The sequence below is a fragment of the Pteropus medius genome, unplaced genomic scaffold (assembly GCF_902729225.1).
Source record: "Pteropus medius unplaced genomic scaffold, Ma_sr-lr_union100, whole genome shotgun sequence".
Lineage (NCBI taxonomy): Eukaryota > Metazoa > Chordata > Mammalia > Chiroptera > Pteropodidae > Pteropus > Pteropus medius.
The window spans coordinates 23,817,907-23,838,130 of NW_024350319.1; the positions used below are offsets into that span (position 1 = coordinate 23,817,907).

The 20,224-nt window shown below is 37.3% G+C and overlaps 1 protein-coding gene across 5 annotated transcripts in view; it reads right to left on the reverse strand.

Moving 5' to 3' along the window:
* KCNC2 (potassium voltage-gated channel subfamily C member 2) overlaps positions 1 to 19,380 on the reverse strand; it is a 183,658-nt gene extending 164,278 nt beyond the window's left edge. For all 5 annotated transcript variants that reach the window (XM_039838862.1, XM_039838861.1, XM_039838864.1 and 2 more), the window contains exons 1-2: positions 18,758 to 19,380; positions 16,840 to 17,551 (exon numbers count right to left, since the gene is read on the reverse strand). In XM_039838862.1, coding sequence (XP_039694796.1) covers positions 16,840 to 17,532 — 693 coding nt within the window. In that variant the 5' untranslated portion in view covers positions 17,533 to 17,551; positions 18,758 to 19,380. The remainder of the gene's footprint in view (positions 1 to 16,839; positions 17,552 to 18,757) is intronic.
* Positions 19,381 to 20,224: the final 844 nt, after the last annotated feature.

Genomic DNA, 20,224 nt, shown 5'->3' on the forward strand with positions numbered 1-20,224 from the left:
TGCAACAGAAAGATATCCTCAGACACATAAGACCCACAAAAAATATGTCACACTCAAGTCATTCCTGAAAAACAAGTTTTAAAATGTATAGCACATCACAAAGAGATGTTTCCAAATTGGCCAAAAAACAAAGAAATAATGACAGGAAAGCAATAGTGGTAATTTAACAGGTACAAATATGTCTGAAAATGATAACCATAAATGTTGTTTTAAATTAAATATACATAACAAAAATAAAAAGATAAGCTATATTAGCTATAACTCCTAGAAATTATAAAAATGAATTATTGTTTACATATATGGCATATCCACAAAACCTAAAATAATAAATTGAAATATCATTTCCATCAATAAAGATTCACTAAGATGACCATACATATAATCAATATACTAAAACTAGTTTACTCATATTCCATCAGTAACTAGTTAAAATGTAATGGAGAGCAAGATCCTATTCATGATATCAATGAAACATAAAATATATAGTAGTAACATTCGAAATAAACATGTAGAATATAGATATAAGAAATAAACAATGAAGTTATTTTTTGAGATCTAAAGCCAGAATTAAATGAAATGGAAAGATAAAGTGTTCCTGATTACAAAGATTAAACATTGGATTAAAAAAACTCTATATACTCTATGGTTAGAATTATGTTACAGAAATAAAAGTAAAATAATTATACTAAATTTCTAATAGACTTAAGGGAATAAAAGGGTTATTTTCTTCTTCAGTATAGTCTATGCTTCCTCAATTTTCCATAATAAGAACATTCACTTTTATGGTTTAAGAACACTTTTTATTTTAAAAATAAAATACAATGACCCTTCACCTTAAAAATATAAACTTGTTCTAATATTATTGTCTTAAATATAAGGTATTTTATAATTTTTATTTTACTTACTATCTCCAATGTTCTAAAAACAATACAGTTTTATCTGATCCTTAAAATATATGTAGTATGTTTATATAAATGCAGGCTTTTCTCATTCTTTTAATTTGCATTCCTATAAATGCAGGCTTTTCTCATTCCACTCTAATGTACACATATTTCATTAAATGTCTTTTTTAGTCCTTCTATTTGTCACAGCTCAGAGGGAGTATCTGGACATAATTGGTTTTAGATATATTGTTCTTCATTACTGTATTGGTTTGATAAAGTGTATTTTAGATATCATGGGGGAAAATTCACCTTTGGATATTTCTATTTTATTAAATGAAGTGAGATATAACAATACTGTGATAAATGAGGATTCCCCCCCCGCTCTCCTTGTCTAATTTCCTTGCTGCTGCAACATCAATTCTTCAGCATCTTTTCTTAGGACACAGCACTCCTCAGTGAAGGCCTTGTTTCCATGTAATTAACAGGACAATCAGTGCCATCTATTATCATCAGTCAGATGCTTCTCTACATAATAAGAACGAGGCATTTGAGCTACTGGCAATGTCCCTGTGTAAAAATTAAAGCACACTAATATGTAAGCATTACTTCAACTTAATGCTGTTACTTTATTTGGGGACTTTAAATACCACAAACATCTGCTAAACCATCAGAGTTCATGTTCTTACAAATGCATTCTCAGTGGGCAGATGACAAATTAAAGTGTCACTGTTCTCCAAGTGATCATTTTCTCTTTTTTTTTCTTTTTTATGGTGACATTGGTTAATGAAATCCAATGTTTCAGTTGTACATTTTAACAGTAAGGCATATATATATTTATATTGTGTGTTCACCTCCCACAATTAGGTGATCATTTTCTAGAATTCTGAATGTTAGTCTAATAAGCTTCTTATAACAATGATAAAATCACACATAATAAACGGGCTTTGAATTTCTTCACTAAGATTACATATTTGAGGACCACAATAGATAAAAAGTAGATGAAGGTGGGTTCAAAGAAGGTAACAAGAAACCTTGACTTTGTAAGAAAGAATCATAGAAGAATACATTCTTGTAGATAAGGAAACTGATGAAATTATTCAAATGATGATAAAAACCCACTGAGAAAACTACCAGACACTGTTCATATATCTAGAGACCAACAAGAAGAATAAAATGTTGTTCCTATGCGCAAGTTCAAAACTAGTATGGACAAGAAGCCTATACACATATAGTCAAATTCTGGTGGAAGATAGTAAAATTCATCTCTTTAGGCAAATCTCATTAAAATTGTGGGGAAAAAAATCACGAGCATGTCAAACAGGAAACATTATCATTGAACCAGAAATACTATGATATAAAGCAAACAGGAGTAGACTAACGCAGATGCAATTTGAGGAGAAGAGGAAAATGAAATTCAATATAAGTGCAGGAGTGAGCATTTCTTGGAGTAGGTCCAGTTCTTCCCAATGAGATCCAGAACCCAGAAGAACCTCAAACTTAGAGGCAGCAGGCACTAAGACAAAGAGCTGGCTGTGGGACAAACACTTAGAGTTCCCCCCACCTCCTACAGAATTTGCCTTCAGGATACAGCCAGAAAGAACACCATGCTAAATTGAGTAGAGAATCAAAAAGTGTGTTGGTGTGATAAAGTTAAGTACAACAAACTTCTTAGTACCTCAGATTTCCTCAAGGTGCAATAAAAAAAAAGGGGGAAGCTTACTCTTCATTATTTGAAATACACCAAAGTCCTGTCTCCAAATGAAGCTTCCTTTCTTAGACCTTGAGAGAGTTCCTAGTTCACCCACTGTCTCCTACCCACCCACCCTGAAGAGAATCCTGTGTCTGCATGATCTCGCCTATTTACACACATAACACTATAATCACCTCCATCCTCTTTCAAAGGAAAAGATATTTGAAGAAAATCAACAGTATTTAAAAAAAAAAAAAAAAAGAACAAAAGTAAAAGAATAGGGGAAAAAATCCATTGAGGAACTAGCATTAATACCAGAAATGAAATAGAACTTTAACAATTGTCTAACTAGTATCTTCAGAAAGATACATGAAGACTCTGTATATATTAAATGAGAGCACACTGATGTTAAAAAAAAAAGAGAGAGAGAGAGAGAGCAGCAGACGTGGTTCCATAGTGTAGCGGTTAACACATCTGCTTTACATGCAGAAGGCCCTGATTTCATGCCCCAGTGGAGCCATGGTTCATGGTCTATGGCCATGCCACCCTGAACAAGCCCAACGTCTGATCTCGGAAGCTAAGCAGGGTCAGGCCTGGTTAGTACTTGGATGGGAGACCACCCAGGAAGACCAGATGCTATAGGCATAAATAATAAAAAATAAATAAATAAAAAATTTTAAAAAAAGAAAGAGAAATAAAATAAAAGATTTATCGGCTATTACAAACATGTTGCCAAAATAGAAAAGTCAGTGTACTGGGTTGAATAGTATCTCCCCAAAATTCATGTCCACCTCACACCTCAGAATGTGAACTTATTCTGAACTGTCATTGCAGAGGTAATTAGCTAAATTAAGATGTGGTCGTACTGGATTATTATGGGCTATAATCCAACAATTGTTGTCTTTATAAGAAGAGAAAACTGAGACAGAAAGACACTCAGGAAAGACCAGTCTGTGAAAATAGAGGCAGAGATTGGAGTGATGCACTTACAAGCCAAGGAACACCAAAGATTGCCAGCAACCACCAGAAGCTAGGAGAGAGCCATAGGACAGATTCTCTCTCAGAATCTACAGAAGAAACCAATCCTGCTAACACCTGGATATCAGTGCTATAAGAGAATAAATTTCTGGTTGTTTCAAGACATCAAGTTTGTAGTAATTTGCTATGGCATCTCTGGGAAACTAATACACTCAGTTAGGTGCTATAATACTGTGTTTACAAAGTGATATGGAAACTCAAGGAGAACCTACTTTTGAGAGAGTATAGAAGGTGTCAAGTAAGACTTGATAATTATATACAATATTGAAAGATGATTGAATCAGCCTATTAAATCCAGAAGGAGAAAGTATTCCAGGCTATGACAACAGTGGATGCAAATGCACAATAATGTGAACACATCTTTCATATGACAAAACACGTGGTCTGACTTCAGCAGTATTTTACTAGTAGATTTATAAGAGGTATTATTAGGATAATAGGTCATGGACAGATTCTGAGGATCCAGGCTAAGGAAAGGATCTTAATGTGTAGCCAAAGGAAAGAGATAAAGGGATTTTAAGCAAGAAAATGACATGGTAGATTTATGATTTAGAAGGAATTACTCCACTTTGGATCCGAAATCACCATCTCCTTCTCAGTTTAACTCCTAAGGTACCTGTTTTCATTTTTGGTTTCCTTCATCACTACCTTTGCTCCTTCCTGCATTTTTATCTAAAGGAAATACATATTTATTTAAAGCAATTTTCCAATGAGTATGTAGAGCCATAGAAACTTATGGGATTTTTTTAAATCTACAGTCGATTTAAGTTTCTAGCTTTGGAGTCTATACAAACTACTACACTGAATGGTCCATTCCATTTCACAGAAATTACACAAAAATTAATATTATTTTCTTGGGCTTTAAACCAAAATAATAGCAATGCAAAGCAGAAATTTCTTGTAGAGATGACTTCTTATCCCTCATCACTTTTTTATAAAGCTGAATTACTGTAACCAAAATTTTAAGGGCGATAATTTGCATCTAATTTCGCAACCGTAAAATCTATGAAATAGCTATCAACCAGTAATTAGTTGTGAAATGTAAAAACAAATCACAAAACATAATATAAAATATGATAGTGTCAAACCCCATAAAAGAATACTAATAAACTAGATACTCAAATCATAGAACCACTGAATCTTGAGTTAAAAAAGAATCATAAAGGTTTTCTTGTCTCGTGTGGAAACAGAAACAAGAAGAACATTCTCGATTTCTCTTTCTGCTTCATTCACTGCACATACCTAATCAACCAGTAATTCTACTTTAACTATGTAACAATGTCCATTTTACTTCATCACTCTGGCCATCAGTGTTTCTAACATGTGTGAAAATTAATAATGGGAAACCTCACTAAAATGGAGTTGGGAGGCCAGAGGGAGGAGCTCTCACACTCAGTATCAATTACAGGAGGAATTGTCAATTACAGACCAAAAGAGGAAAGACTCATTAATTATAAGCCCAACAAGAAAAGATGTACATTGCGTCTCCTACAAGAAATCAAGTACCCCAGCAACTCAGCTGATCAGAAGCCATTAGCTCCCTGAACTCTCGCTTTTTCCTCCCAACTTTCTCCTTTTTCTCCATAAAATAATGCTCTCTCTTGTTTGTTGGACTTGCCCATGGCTTTTGCTACAGCTTGCTTGTCTTGAATTGCAATTATTTGCTGTTCCTGAATACTCATTTTTGCTGGTAAAATAACTGACTTTGATTTTTAAGGTCAACACATGATAAACTGTAGCCCTCCTAACAAACCTGCACTCATCTTCCCCAGCCTAATTCCTTATTTGAGTTAAAAAAAGATTCAGAATGATATTCCAAATTACGAATCTGCATGTCATCGTTCCACTTAAAATCCTTCAAAAGCTCCCCATTACTACCAGGTGAAGACCAGACCTTCTGAGCCAAGCTTACCAAGCCTTCATTCCAATCTCAGCTTCTGTCTCCTGCCACATCTCCCCATCCCTTACACGGTGCTGGAGCTATACTGAATTACTTGCAGTGTCTTGCACAGGCCTTTTCTTGCACAGTGTCTTTTCTGTTTAGAACTTTGTTTTGGCTTTCCCCTCTGTCTAAAATATCTGGCTACCTCCTCTTCATTCTCTGGTACCAACAGTGACATATGTCCCCCAGAAAGTTTCATCCAACCTTGGAAAGACTATGTTATCCTCCAAAGCATCCTGTGCTTATTTCTATTGGAGACCTCATGACATTACACTATCATTTCTCTTTGTTGTTCTCTTCCAGGAGACCACAAACTTCTCAAATGCAGAAAATATGCCATTACCTTGCCACTTGCAAAACACCTCATATGTAATATATACATATTAGATATTGTTCTAATTAACCACTATTTATTCACGAGGGATAGAATATTTACAATTTTACAGACAGTTATCCAGTATCCACATAAAAAAAAAAAATCTCAGGGAAAGACAACTTATTTTTTATGAACATTTCTAAATGCCAGAAAGCTTCCTTAAGGTGGCCTATTGCATCTACACTACCCTCCAAAATAACTAATGTTTGTCCTAAGAGATGATGATGATAAAACCGATGTTATAGAACCAGGCGCTATGCTAGAGTCTTCTCACAAATATGTTCAGTGCATCCTCATAACAATTCTTTAAATCAGATAACATTATTACTGCCCCAGTTCAGATGAAAAGAAGGAGGATTAAAAAAGCAAGTTAATGCAAGTTATACAAGCAAGTGGAAGAGTCAGAATTCAAACTCAGTCCACTGAGTCCAGACCTTCTCATTAATCCAGTCCCACCTCAAAACCAACCGTCAGGCAATTAGGCAGTCTTTCCACTCTTTGACCTTAAAAAAATCTGTAGTTAAAAAAATAATAAATAAATAAATTTTAAAAATAAAAACCTAGTTAATTTTATTTTAAACTAGTTTCCATATTCATCTGCCCATGGAACCTTTTCAAGGTACAACACATTCTTAACATTTTGAAGAACTGCAAATCTATAAAACTCATTTTGGGAAATATTGGTCTAAACATGATCATTCTCCTAATTCATTGTTAAATTGTATTTGCTTTTGGAGCAGCCACATTAGAGCACTAGAATGTACTGAGCCAGTAGCCAACTACAGCCCTAAAGATGTTCGCCTGATCTGAATCTTATCCAAATCCTACTGAATTAGAATCTCTGGAGTGAGACCTGGGAATTCAAAATTTTAGTGATCATCTCATGTTATTCTTAGGCAAATCTAAGTTTCATAACTACTATTTAGAATTAACTGAAATAAGAGTATTCAGTCCTGCCTTGGACTGAGCATCTTACAACTCATCAGGAAATCTCATTTATAAACTCAGAGGTCTCTTTGTTCCCAGTCTCAACTCTCCCTACCTTTCAAGCGTGTTCTCCTGCCTTCTGGTCCATTTTACCACATATCATATGGCATGAGATTCTCTGTCAAGCCTCCATATTTGCCACACTACTCTGCTGACCTTCCCCTTGATTGCTAGAAAACACTTATCTTTTAGGAGGGTAACTAAAATACCATCGTGTAAAGGAAAGTGGGTCCTAGTCTGTGTTTCCGCACCATGCCAATATCTCTATTATAATGTTTAATGCATTATATTGTAACTACAGACATACAGTTTTTCTTTTCCAACAGAACACAAGTATCTTGAAGTTTGTAAATGCCAAATTTTAACCCTTCTTGCATTCTCAATACTAATCTAGTCCTGGCCAATAGTTAAAGCTCGATAATTGTCAGCTGAGGAATTCAAAAGCATTTAAAATCTTTATTCTTCGAAGTTAATTCTCTTCTATTTTATTTAGCTAAGAGAAAAATATTCTAATGCCTAGCGACAACATGCATCAGTCAGTACAAGCCTCGGTAGAGGAAACACAAAAGGTTGTTGATAAATCTAGCACTGAAGCACTAAGTATTCTGACAACTACACTTGCTTCTAGAAAACAAATGGTATCTAGACACCATCTAAGATAGAGAAATCAGAGATGAAGTAAATCAATGATTGGTACATAAATAGAAAAATGAACAGATTTTGGAAACCATCAGTAAATTAAAAAGAACTGAGGAGCTGATAGCATGCACATGTTACAACTGAAAATTGAGCACTGGATTCACAGTAAAAATAGAGGCACTTAACTCTGTTTTTGCTCAAAGACTAATAAATTTAAATGTCATTGAATCCTCTTGGTACATTAAAATGTTTGATTTCATTAATTTGCTTGAATTCTGTATCTCTAACATTGTACTCTAAATATCACAGCATAGTCAATACCATTATGAAACTAGGAAGCAATGTTTATCCATCATGATACAAATATGATAACTGTTCAACTTGGTGAACCCACTAATCATTTTATATGATGGCAAAGGGTCACTCAAGCCTGATAATAAAGTTCCAATAGCTTTAAAAAATAAATAAATGAAAGACTACCTGCTACTTCAGATTCTGTTTGCACAGAAAAGAGCCAGCTAAGGCTCTATTCTGTCGATTTTCTATTCAAGAACATTTTAATAATTTTCATAATTGTATTCTTATTGTTCACCCCTAGAGAAGCAGAACAATTTAAATGATAAATCAAACTGTAATACCTGTATTGTTCTGTCTTTTAAATATCAATTTTATTCATTTTATTGAAATTAATATGTCAAAATAGTGAGGACACTTATTCTTGATAGGAGTACCTTGCTATTTTTTCCAATATAATTATTATACAATATTTACTTTTAGGAAACAGGATTTTATTCTAAATCAATAAATATGAAAATATCAAAATAAGCAACCTCATATCTGAATTTCTGTTGTACAATTTGCAAACATAGACACGAATTTTACCTAAGTTCTAAACAATGTCTGTCCCTTTCATTAAACCTAACTTACTCAACAAATAACTTTATATTGGTCCAAATAGTTTTTACTTAAACAAAATTCATAATCATGTCTAAAATTTAGAATTAATAATATTGTTTGGATATATTGACAATATTATTTAAAATTACCTAATTTTATAAGAAATGTATTTGCATTTTATTATTTAGTTAACAACTTAAAAATTATGAGCAACATTTAAGAGAATGTCTATGGCGAAAAGACATATTTTCATCTCCAGGACTCTCTCCATAGAGACAACTCAAAGGAAAATACCTTTCATTGATGACACTAAATCAGAGAACACCTGTCAAGAATGACTATCTTGACCTTTGCTACAGTTTTTAAAGATGTCAACAATGTTGTCAGATACATAAAGAATGGCAAAGCTCTAAGATTTGACAGCAAATCCACCAGGGTCTTCAAAATCCTATGTCTGCATAGGATTTTCTTAACACATGGAACACTGAGGAAATGTCAGATTGCACAGATGTCCTTACCATTATCAACTTTCAAAAGAAGAGATCAGTCAAGTGACTGTAGCAATTACAAAATATTTTTTCTCTGATATTACCAGCAACATTTTGGCCCAAGTTCTTCTGTTTGATTCCTGTAAAATGTATCCTCTCAGACACTCCCAAAATTATAATGTTGCTTTACATTCCATCGCGGTACAGTAAACACCAACTTTGGCTAACTACCCATTAAAGAATGATTTAAGGAAAAGTTTTTCTGTCCTGTATTTACTGAACTCACGACAACATCCAAATTCATTTGCAGATCTTAACAACAGCTCCAAACACCTTTCGCTGCTTTAATTCATGTTATTCCTGTGTAAACCCACCCAATCAGCTTAATTACATGTGAGAAGGCAATGCTCTGCAAAACACATTAACCATCACCAATAGGTTGAACCAGGGTTGTATTAAAAAATTCCAAGGACAATAATTCAACAAACAAGAGTAGAAAAACACATTACAAAAGACACACGCACACACAAGAATAAAGGTGGATATAGACATTATTTCTTAATTATCTAAATCTCTCCTGAAGCCTAATATACATGGCTTGGTTTGAGAGCTAAAGCTTCTGTAGATCTTCTCATGGAGACTGTGAGCTGAAGGAAAAAAATAGGAGGTTAAGTGCATAGGTGAGTTCATTTTGAGGTTTTAAAGGTGGTAGAACAGTAAGATGTAGAACTGGTAGGAAAAGCATCAATAGAAGGCTGCATCTGGAGAGGGATCTGGAAATAAAGTTTCAATTTCCTGCTATTGTTGAACAATAGGACCTAGAAAAGGGCAAACCTTAACCTAACTATTCCTAACATGCTCGCTGCTTCCCATGAGCTAATATTTGTGCATCTAGTGTTAAACACAGTCCAGACTAGGCAATCAACATTGACTGGGAAGAGTGACAAAAATCAGACCTAAATTCTAGTCCTGCTGCTGTCACTAACTAGCCATAGCTATGAACAAGGCAGCTGTCTTCTCTGTAAAATGAGGTAATTTTGGCAGCTGATGGCCAGTTTTCTTCCAATTCTAAGTCTCGTGAACACCAGAAGTCTGTCATCTATATTAGTCACCAATCCTATTCGAAGCATACATATTTTGGATATATATAATACACGTGCATGTACACACACACACACTAATGTTCTCAATCAAAACTTTAAGCCGTATTCCTACATGTCTCTTCCATTTCTCATCCATATAAAAATTTTATAAACATATTCCCTGAGTATGTACTATGTTATGACAGTGAATATATCTCCTTTTTATGTAAATATCTATATCCTGAAATAGAAAAACTATTTTCTCAAAAGAGAAATGTGGAGCACTACATAATACATACATATATTTATCTCAAAATATTATTCATTAATGAGTACATTAAAACATAAATGTATGAACTGTGCTAGAAAGCATACTATTCTCTATGCTAATTCTAATAGAATGGTTTATGGAAGAGATCAGAACTGAATAATTTGACACTATTTTGTAAATACTTAAATGTGTCAAGCATATCTGTAAATCCTCAAGTGAATAAAATTTTCCCTTCTGTACAAGATAGGGGAAGGGGGAAAAGATGGTGTCTTTGACAAGGCACTTTTCAAATGGAAATAAAAATGAAATTATCTAATCAGTTATCCTTATAGGTGGATGGATTTACACCTGCACTGAATCTTAGACTTAAGAACGACAGAGCTGATCATCTTTATGGGTTTCATGACAGAACCACAGCAAAAGATTTCCTGAAATCAATATGTTGTTGAGAGAAAGCTGTTTTCAATGGAAACAGGAAGCTAGGAGCTAACCTGTTTCTATGGTAACAAGAGCAGCAGCTACCCAACAGCTGTAGGGGGAAAAAAGGGCAGAAAGTTATAAATGCAAAAAAAAAAAACCAAACAAAAAAAATTGATGCTAGCTTATCTTATCAATGTGATAGTCTTTAGAGTACAGTTAAAATGGGTGCACACATGTTCCTGCACCACCCTAACCCCAGGGACCTGTAGCAATAAGTATCCTCGTTTTTCTTCCAAACCTCAAAATGGTAGAGCTGGAAAGAAGTTTGGATACCATCTAATTCAATGTGTCATCCCTTTTTTTTTTTTTTTAAGGATAAGTCAAAGGAAATCAAGGCTCAGAAAAATGAAATGACTTCTCCAAGGTCACACAGCCAGTGGTGACATCAGGATTAGAGCATAGGTCTCATGGATCCCAATCCAAGCATTTTTCCAATGCTGTTGCCACATAGTCTCTACTCCTGATCTCTTCTCCTCCCAACACCCACATTTTAATCACTTTCTGTGAAAATATTGACTACACAGCATTAAAATTAATCACCACCTTTCAACCTATAAGAGAAGCAAAAAGCAGTGCTATTCTGTCAAACAAAAAAAAAAAAATTCACTGCTCTTCTAAAAAGAAAAGCCCTTTGTACTTCAAGAAGAATTAAATTAAGTTTATATACTACTGATGGTCATTATTTAGACTACGTTGCCACTATGTATTTCCTTCTGGAGATCTATGTTTATCTTTTAACAGTCTTTTAGTATCCTTTACTATTTCACTTAGACATATTTTTAAAGGTTGCCATAATAAAAATGATATAGGACTCAGAAGTTCAAAAATATATGAGACCTGAAAACTGCATTTACTTCATTTGTAGTAGAAAAAAAAATGGCAATGATATACATTTTCGAATGGAAAAAGCTGGCCTGCATTTTTATGTAAACGTACATATTTCCTTGTTTTCAGTTGCTTTGAAAATATGCTTCTTGACATAGAAGAAAAATTTCCTTGACTCTCATTGAGTTTTGTCAACTCGAGTTTGCAAAATGAGCTCTGAGCAAAATATTACAGAAAAAAATAAAATCAGACTTTATCTGTCCAATGGCATTCACCTTTGGTATACCTAGTGCCCAGCAATGGATCAGGTTATCTAGTTTGTGATCAAATATACCACTGAAAATACAATTGATTATTGAAGTCATTTGTTTCTTTTAATGATTATAGAATTAAGTACTCTCTGATCCTATCCGATGCTCAGAATATAAGCACAAAGTTAAATATATTTGTGAACTATAAGCTTAGTGGCCTGGAAAGGTCAGACACTTAGGTGCTTATATGGCAAATGCAAACACACCAGACTATTACAGCAGATTCTTTTCAAGGGTCTGAAGGCTGGATTTACATTGTTATATGGTTGATCATGACTTTTAATTGATATGAAAGGCATGAAGACACCTGACCACATCCCCCCAAATCCAGTTGTTTTGTATAAGTATAGCCTTCATCACATTTTCCAATAATATAGCAAAGAGAACGTCTGTAAGTCACTTCGAAATAAGAACAATCGAGATCGAAACAGTCTAACACTTTCATAATAAAATGAAGACTAATAATACCTTAACATCGTCATTTCTAAATGGAATGTTTCCTGCATGCATCAGGCAATATTTCCATGTGAGCTTTTTTTAAGGAAAACTTATCTTTAATATGACTAGAATTGTTTATTTTTTTGAATTTTTTAAACTCTAATAGATAATGTCTTTAAGAAATTTTTTATTTTAACTGAGTGCTGAACTTATTAAAGCAAAGAACTATATCTTCTCCCTGCATTTCCAGTTTCTGGTCTGGAGTGACTGCATAATCAATACTCAATGAATAAATAAATGTTCTAAAAATTTTAATAATTGACAACATTTTATGAACAAGATATATTTAACCATTAATTCTTTTAACTGGGGCAATACTTATAAAACAAGAAATACATTCTTTTATCTTAATATATGACTCAAATTGTTCTCACCTTATTACATTTTTTTAACTAAATGTTACATTTACAGCTAGCCACTAATTACTTAGATCATTTCCTTCTTGTTTTGTGGTTTGAGGAAGAGAAGAAAATGGCCCATAAAGAGTAAATTAAATATGTGCAATTCTGAATTGAAATCTAGATAACAAAATTTAAATTTTAGTAGTTTTAAAGACTAAAGTTCTAGAAATAAAACAATTTAAAGTGAATATTTTCATGATTTAAAAAATGATAGATTCACTATCAGAATCCATGTATACAAGATGATCTGCACATAATGGTATACTAGATAAAAGAGAACATACACGAAATGATCTAGACCCACAGTAAAAAAACAACATCTTCAGTGTGATTCCATGGCAGTTCTACTTTTGGTTTTCTTTTCTAAACCGTCCTTTTAAAGTGAAAAAATGGTCTATCAGGTAATCAAAGATCACGTTGCCAAGGAAGAGCCACACTCTAAAACAGAAACTAATTTAAATGCCTCTCTCCTCCCCCCAAAAATAAGTGAAAAGAAGAAAGAGAAACTTATAACTGCTTTCAGCTCTTTAATATTGGGAAGAAATTATTTAAAATATTTTGATTCTAATATTTTGCCTTTATACTATTTTTTTTAACTTCTAACAAATCCAGAAGTTCTATCAAAGAATTTCTTCCTGGTTCTTGTCCACTTACCTATGATATAATGTCTTCAGAGGAAAGTACATAAAAGCTTCATTTCTTTCTAAAACTTAGATATTCAATTGAAAATCCACTATGCATAACATTTTCACAGTACATCTACGCATCCTTGCTTTTCACTATTTGTAAATATCACTCAATGGCATCAACAGAATAATCTCTCCTTTTCTTTCCTGATCTCATTTTCTCCACGACAGGTTTCCATGACAACTTATTTTTGAATTTTATAAATTTCTATTTTTGAATACTATTCTTAAGGATAAGAATTCAGAAGTATAAAATATAAACTTATTTATCAAATTAACAGGAAAATTTAGACTTCTCAAATATGTATTTACATCATAAATTAAAAACAATAGAGGGTGAAATGTCAATCAAAACAAAGGCAAAAAGATAATGCTGTAAAATTCAATTAATTATCCAGTTGCTATCACTGTTGTTTCAATCTGCCAGTTCAGATCATAAAAATTAGAAATAAAGCACATCTATTATATAACTGAACCAATATCCTCAATTTAGGATAAAAATGATGAAACAGGTATAACAAATTGAAAAAGGAATTCAGACAGTTAAATTGTTCAAATATATTAATAAAAGATGAACTAATAAAAAAGAGTGTTTACAAAAGTTAAATACTTAACTTCTATCAAGAATGAGACTTATGGCAGGCAGTAAGACCATAGTTGAAGCAAACCACTTGATAATAGCTTTATGTCTCCTAGAATCATTTCCATGCAAAATATAATTTCATTCAGCAATCTTTCAATGGAATTCTATTTACCAACCTAGTCAGACAATATTGTCAGACCACCATTTGAACTAAAAGTGTTCATATAAAAGCACTAAATCACATTTAAATAAAATGGTGACTTCTGATTGATTACCTTTTTTTTTTTTTTTTAGGTAAACCCAGTAATTTGAAAAAGGGATTTCTCTAAAGAAAAGTCCCATAAATATAAGCCAATCTGAAAGAAAGCATAACATTACCTATCAAGGTCAACAAAAAATGGGAAGTTCAAACAGTGTTCGTTTAAAGAAGTTAATTTCAATCCCATATTTTTACTCTAATGTTGGGTGGTTCAGGGTGAAAATTCTACCAGCCAAAGTCCTGAAATACATATATTAAAAAAGTCACAGATGACCTCGCAAAATTAGAATGTTAGTGAATATCTTAGGTTGCATTAACTCTCAAGAGCAGCACAATTTACAGAGATTTCACAAACCAGTCAGTTACAATCAGTGGTTGTGGTAGAAAGGGCCTGGGAAGGATGTCATGAGACCTCCAGCATAATTTTGGCTCTGCTCTTAACTTGCTGTGTGACCTTGGCCATCACTTAACATCTGCAGTCTTCATTCTCCTCATCTACAAAATAAAGGATCTTCACAAGGTGAATTTAAAGACATTTCTACATCTATGATTCTCTGCTGATTCTGCGGCTAATGGCTCTTTGATCTTGTGTTAATCTCTAACCTGTGTTTTTCCTCATCTAAAATGGTTGTAGGCCAAATACTTAATATCGATATAATGAAGTCTTAGTAAGATTTTTAAAAAACTATTTTCAAGTTAATGGTCTGCCCTTTGACCAATAATCAATTGAATAAATTTCCATAACAATAATAAAAACTGAACACTTTCTTATTAAAGTTTTTGCTATGCAATCTGTCCTACAGTAAAATGTATTATATTATAACGAGGAAAGATAATAAAACATTCTTTTTTATAGCACATTATCTGGGGCGAAAAAAGTCACATGATGAGTCTGAAAACAAACTCAGATTATCTTTTTAACCACCAAGTGGAAAGAGCACTGGAGCTGGCATTCAGTTGGAATCCAAAAAAACCACAGTTGTAATGGTCATAAGTCTGAGATTTAATTTAAATAAATATGCAGTTATTTGGTTTTTATGATTTTATTTTTTGAATACCAACTCTTGGCAAATTTATAGAATTGTCTTAAAAGGAAGATTTCAGAGTTGAAGTTATGAACTGTATATTCAAATATGAGAATGTGGACATACTAGAATTTATGTATTCATTTAAATACTGGATCCAGTAGGGTAGCGACGCTTTAAATTATCTCCTTCATATTCTATTTCACACTGAAAACAAAATATACCCTCAGACTTCTAAAGTACTATCAGAAGCACATCGTCTGACAAGTTAGTAGACAGACAGCTACACAATATCTCAGATGTAAAGACTTCTAACAAGCAAAGACAATACTGAGAATGGAGTCAAAGTGAAGCTGTGAGAAGAAATCTCATTGTGCCTAGGGGGTATCTTTTCTGGGTCTCAGAAGCAAAGCAGACATGTATAATCTTAAAGATTTAACTAAATACAGTATTCTGTTCTCACATATAATTAAAAATCATTCACATACTACATAATTTTTGGTTATTTATATGTCTTTTGTTTCCTTTAAACTAGAGAAACCATTATTGGTTACTTTTATACTCCCTTCATGGGATTTTGAAGAATCAATTGGGAATATCAAGGACTAAATTTAAGCTGTCACTCAAGCTTAGAAACTGAAAAGAAAAATTAAGGATGAGGATCACAATCTAAACAGTAAAATACAGTTTGTTAGACTCTAAATAACCCAGATTTAGAAAATCGAATGAAACTTCAATCACCAAAGTGACTAATTCACTTTCAACCTATAAAAAAAAGGTGAAAAAGACACCAGCCTCCAAAATTCAATGTGCAGGTGGGCTCTCTGGTCAACTCACTGGTGCAAGTAATCCCAGCATTTTTTCTCCCTTGGAAAGAGCAGGCCCGAAACAACATATAGAAGATTTTCTTCATAAAATGAACCCTTTGACACACCCTTTCCCATAGGCCAGCCACGTCCATAGATTCCATTTCCCCTGCCTCTGTCCTCAGATTAGACCCCTTGTTGGAGCCACTGCTCTGGATGAGTCAGATGTAAAGGAGTGTCAGGCCTTACTGAAAATGTCAAAGGATGATGACTTGAAAGCCCGAAGAGACACGGGAGCTAAGGGAAAAGTTGGAACAAAAGAGTCAACAAAGAAAAAAAAATCAAGATGAAGCGAGATACCAATTTCAGGACAAGGTTCCACACAGACTTGCTGAGAGAAGTCGACATTTGTCCTTTAGGTCCCATCTGCTAAAGTAAACCTGCGTTTGAGTTGAGACCAGGAGGGAGGTCAAGAGGGGCGGGAGGATGGGGGCCAGAGTCCCTGAGTTTACTTTGCACTGGATGGGCCTCTAATCTCACGTTAGGGAGCCCTGCTCTCCTCTCCCCTCTCTCCTGTCCCCCACCCCAAAGGCCCTTGATGGAAAACAGCAAGTTGGGGAAGGAGTTGGGAGAAGTTGGAGCAGCAGGGAAGGGGGCGATTCTGGCCTTACCCTGGCGGCTCTGGACGAGTAGGGGTCCTCGAAGAGGGCCCACATGCGGGGCTGCAGCCTCCTCCAGCGGCCAGACTTGCCGTCGGGCATCCCCAGGCCCCCGGCGTCCTCAATGCCCAACCTCTTAGCCGCCAGGTCCTCGTCGTCGCCAGGGTCGCCGCCGATGAGGTCGGGGGTCTCGAAGATGTCAAGTGCCTCTTCGGCGTCGCGGTGCTGCCTGTAGGTCATCCAGCAGCAGGGCTCCACGTCGGTCTCGTCGATGCCCCAGAAAGCCAGCTCTTCCTCGAACAGCGGCCCGCACACGTCGGCGGGGCAGTGCAGCTTGCCGGTGCGGTAGTAGTTAAGCACATAGGCAAAGACGCCCGGGTGCCGGTCGAAGAAGAACTCGCGGCCGCCCCCGGGGTGGTCACCGCCGCCGCCGCCGCCGCCGTGGGAACTGCAGTTGCCCGCGCCGCCCTCGAAGCAGCCGCCCGGCCCGGGGGACAGTGGGGGCGGTCGCGGTGACGGCGAGAGCGAGGGGGACGACGGCTGCGGCTTGTCGCCCGCCGCAGTCAGGCAGTCACCCTGGGGCTCTGAGGCTGCAAGCAGGGCCAGGCGCGTCCCAGGCAGGGTCTTGAGGGTGCTGCGGTAGGTTTCATGCCGGGTGCCCCCGACATTGAGGATCACCCTCTCGTTGTTCTCGATCTTGCCCATCTCTGTGGCTCAGACATGACTGAGGGAGGCGAACACAGCGCCAAGTTAAAGATCTGGATCGTCAGAGCTGTACCATGACCCCTACCCCCACTCTCAGCCCAAAAGTCCCCAGATGCAGGGTTGGCAAATAGGCAAGAGGCAAACGACCTTCCCAGGGGGAATCAGAGCACAGTCTGTCCCTGCCTAAAGCCTCACACCTTTCCCAGGTCTCCAGAGAACCGAGGAGGTAGCAGTCCACGTCTTCCTTGACCTTCCATGACACCTTCTCCCCTGCCTTACACTTTCTCCCTTTGCTCTGATCTCCTCTCCTTCATCTTTTCACCCTCACCCTCCCTTCCTTCAGTTCTTTCTCTAGTCTCACCTGCTCCCAGCCCCTAATCCTCCTCGCCCCGCCCCCCCTAGCCCAAGCTCTGATCTCTCCTTCCTAAACCCTCTTTCTCCCTCCCCCCAACTACGCCCCATTTCACTGCCCCTGTCCTGATCTTTCTAACACTCTCCTAAACTCTCTCTCCTCCTCTCCTAGCCAGGAGGCAATTCCCTTAAGGAGGGAGTTCTCTCCTCTGTGCAACTTGGAGGTATTGGGAGAGAGCCCCCCGGAACTCGGCCGAGAGCCCTCATTACACGCGTACCCTCGGTCAACCCCGGACAGCCCGCTGCTCCCTGGCACTCAGGGCATGCCCTCTGAGCGACCCGTTCTCGGTTCACCTCTACTCTCCCTCACGGACCAGGCAAAAGACAACGCAGAAGTCAGAGCAAAAAATCTCCCTGCTGTTGCCTTTCACCAAGGAGACCTCTGACCAATTTCCCGATCCGATTTCCTTTTCACGTTGTTGTTGTTGTTGTTGCTAATTATTATTATTACTTGAGAAAGGAAAAGACTAACTAGGATCCATTTTTGAGAATAAAAGTGATAAATGCATCCCACCCCATCCTCCCCCCTTTTTCAAGAAAAACAAACCCCTCGGGTATGAGGGGGTGGGGGTTGCTTTCTAGGAGGGGCGAGGCCCCGGAAAAAAGCTGCTGAAGGCACACCCCCTGGATCCCTGAGCTGGAAGTCCTGGCTGACGGCGTTCTTGTTTCCAGTCTCCCACTACCTCTCCCCAAGGTTTCAAAAAAAAAAAAAAATTCACCTCCACGGAACAGAGTGGGGAGGGAGGGTGCCCGCTTGCAGGGTCAGCATGCCCTTCCCAGCAAACCACCCCCTTTCGCTCCCGCCCCCAGATACCTTAACAAGACCGAGACAAAAGTGGTTTTGCTTTGGTTTCCGCGTGGACGAGGCTTTCCGGACAGCTGGACCGGGTCCTGACACCCAGCCGAGCCGCCCATCTTCAACGAGAAACTACTTGTTGGCCTTTTCCGTGTTCAGGCGGTTGGGCGGCTTCTCCGGGAGCTGGGGTCGCGGAGACAGTCCCCTCCCGCCGCCGGCCGCGCTCCCTGACTTCATTCTGCGAGCGGCGGGCTCGCCGGGCGCCAACCTCGGCGCCCAGAGTCACCATCTCGTGGGGCTGGGCAAACCATGGAGCTCGGGGCGGGTCCAGCCGGCGCTTCGCGACCCCGCCGCAAGCCGGTCGTGGCTGGAGCGGAGCTAGCCAGAGAGGTCAGAAAAGCTCACCCTCTTGAAGATGAAGTCACCCTGCTCCGATTCCTATCTGCAGATTTTGTTTCTCCCCCCAAAGCAGCCGCTGCTGGAGCTGCCCCTTCCACACCACTCGCCATCAACCGCCACTGTCAGAGCACAGAGCTCGGGAAAGGGTGGGTAGGTGGGTGGGTCTGGGGAAGCTATGTGTACCAACCAGGTTCATCTATTTTTCTTTGGTGAAGCTCTTATCTTCACCCTCTGGAGCTTCTGCCTGCCTTATTTACACCCCACTCTCCACACCCTTTTTCTTCCCGCTGCCCCACCCCTCCCAACAAGTGAGAGAGAGAGAATCTCAGACCAACTGCATTTCTTAATGACAGCTGATGGAAGAGAGGTCTACTTACAGGTTACAAGTGAGCCTTGTTTCTCATGTCTTATACATGGCTCTGGTTGCTCTTTTCAGTCAAATGTGGGTCTCCAGGCACTACATCATGGTTATATAAAACAAGTTTTAAAAGTTTATTCTAGGAACATAAATGCTTTAGCAAGTAAAAATTAAGTTTTCTTTATCAGAAGTGAAAAAGACGAGGTATGGATATCTAAGTATCAAAGCAATGATCTAATTAGCCAGTTTCTTCTTTTCTTAAATTTGTATTGTGCCTTGTGTTAGTTTTGTGGGGCTGCCATAACAAAATACCACAAACTGGATTGTTTGTAGCAGAAATATATGATCTCACAGTTCTAGAGGCTAGAAGTTTGAAATTAAGGTGTCTGGATTGATTCCTTCTAAGGGCTGTGAGGAATAGACCTATTCCAGCCTTCTTTCCTTGGCTTGTAGATGACCATCATTTCTCTGTGTCTCTTCACATCATTTTCTCTTTATGCACACTGTCTCTGCATCCAAATTTCTCCTTTATATAAAAACACTAGATATAATGGTTAAGGCCCAACTTAATGACTTCATTTTAATTCGAGCACTCTGTAAAGACCCCATCTCCAAATAAGGTCACATTCTAAGGTCTTAGAGGTTAGCACTTCAACATCTTTCTTTTTTAGTGAGGCGGTAGAAAGGAGGCTAGGCGACAATTCAACCCATATCAGAGCTCATCACCA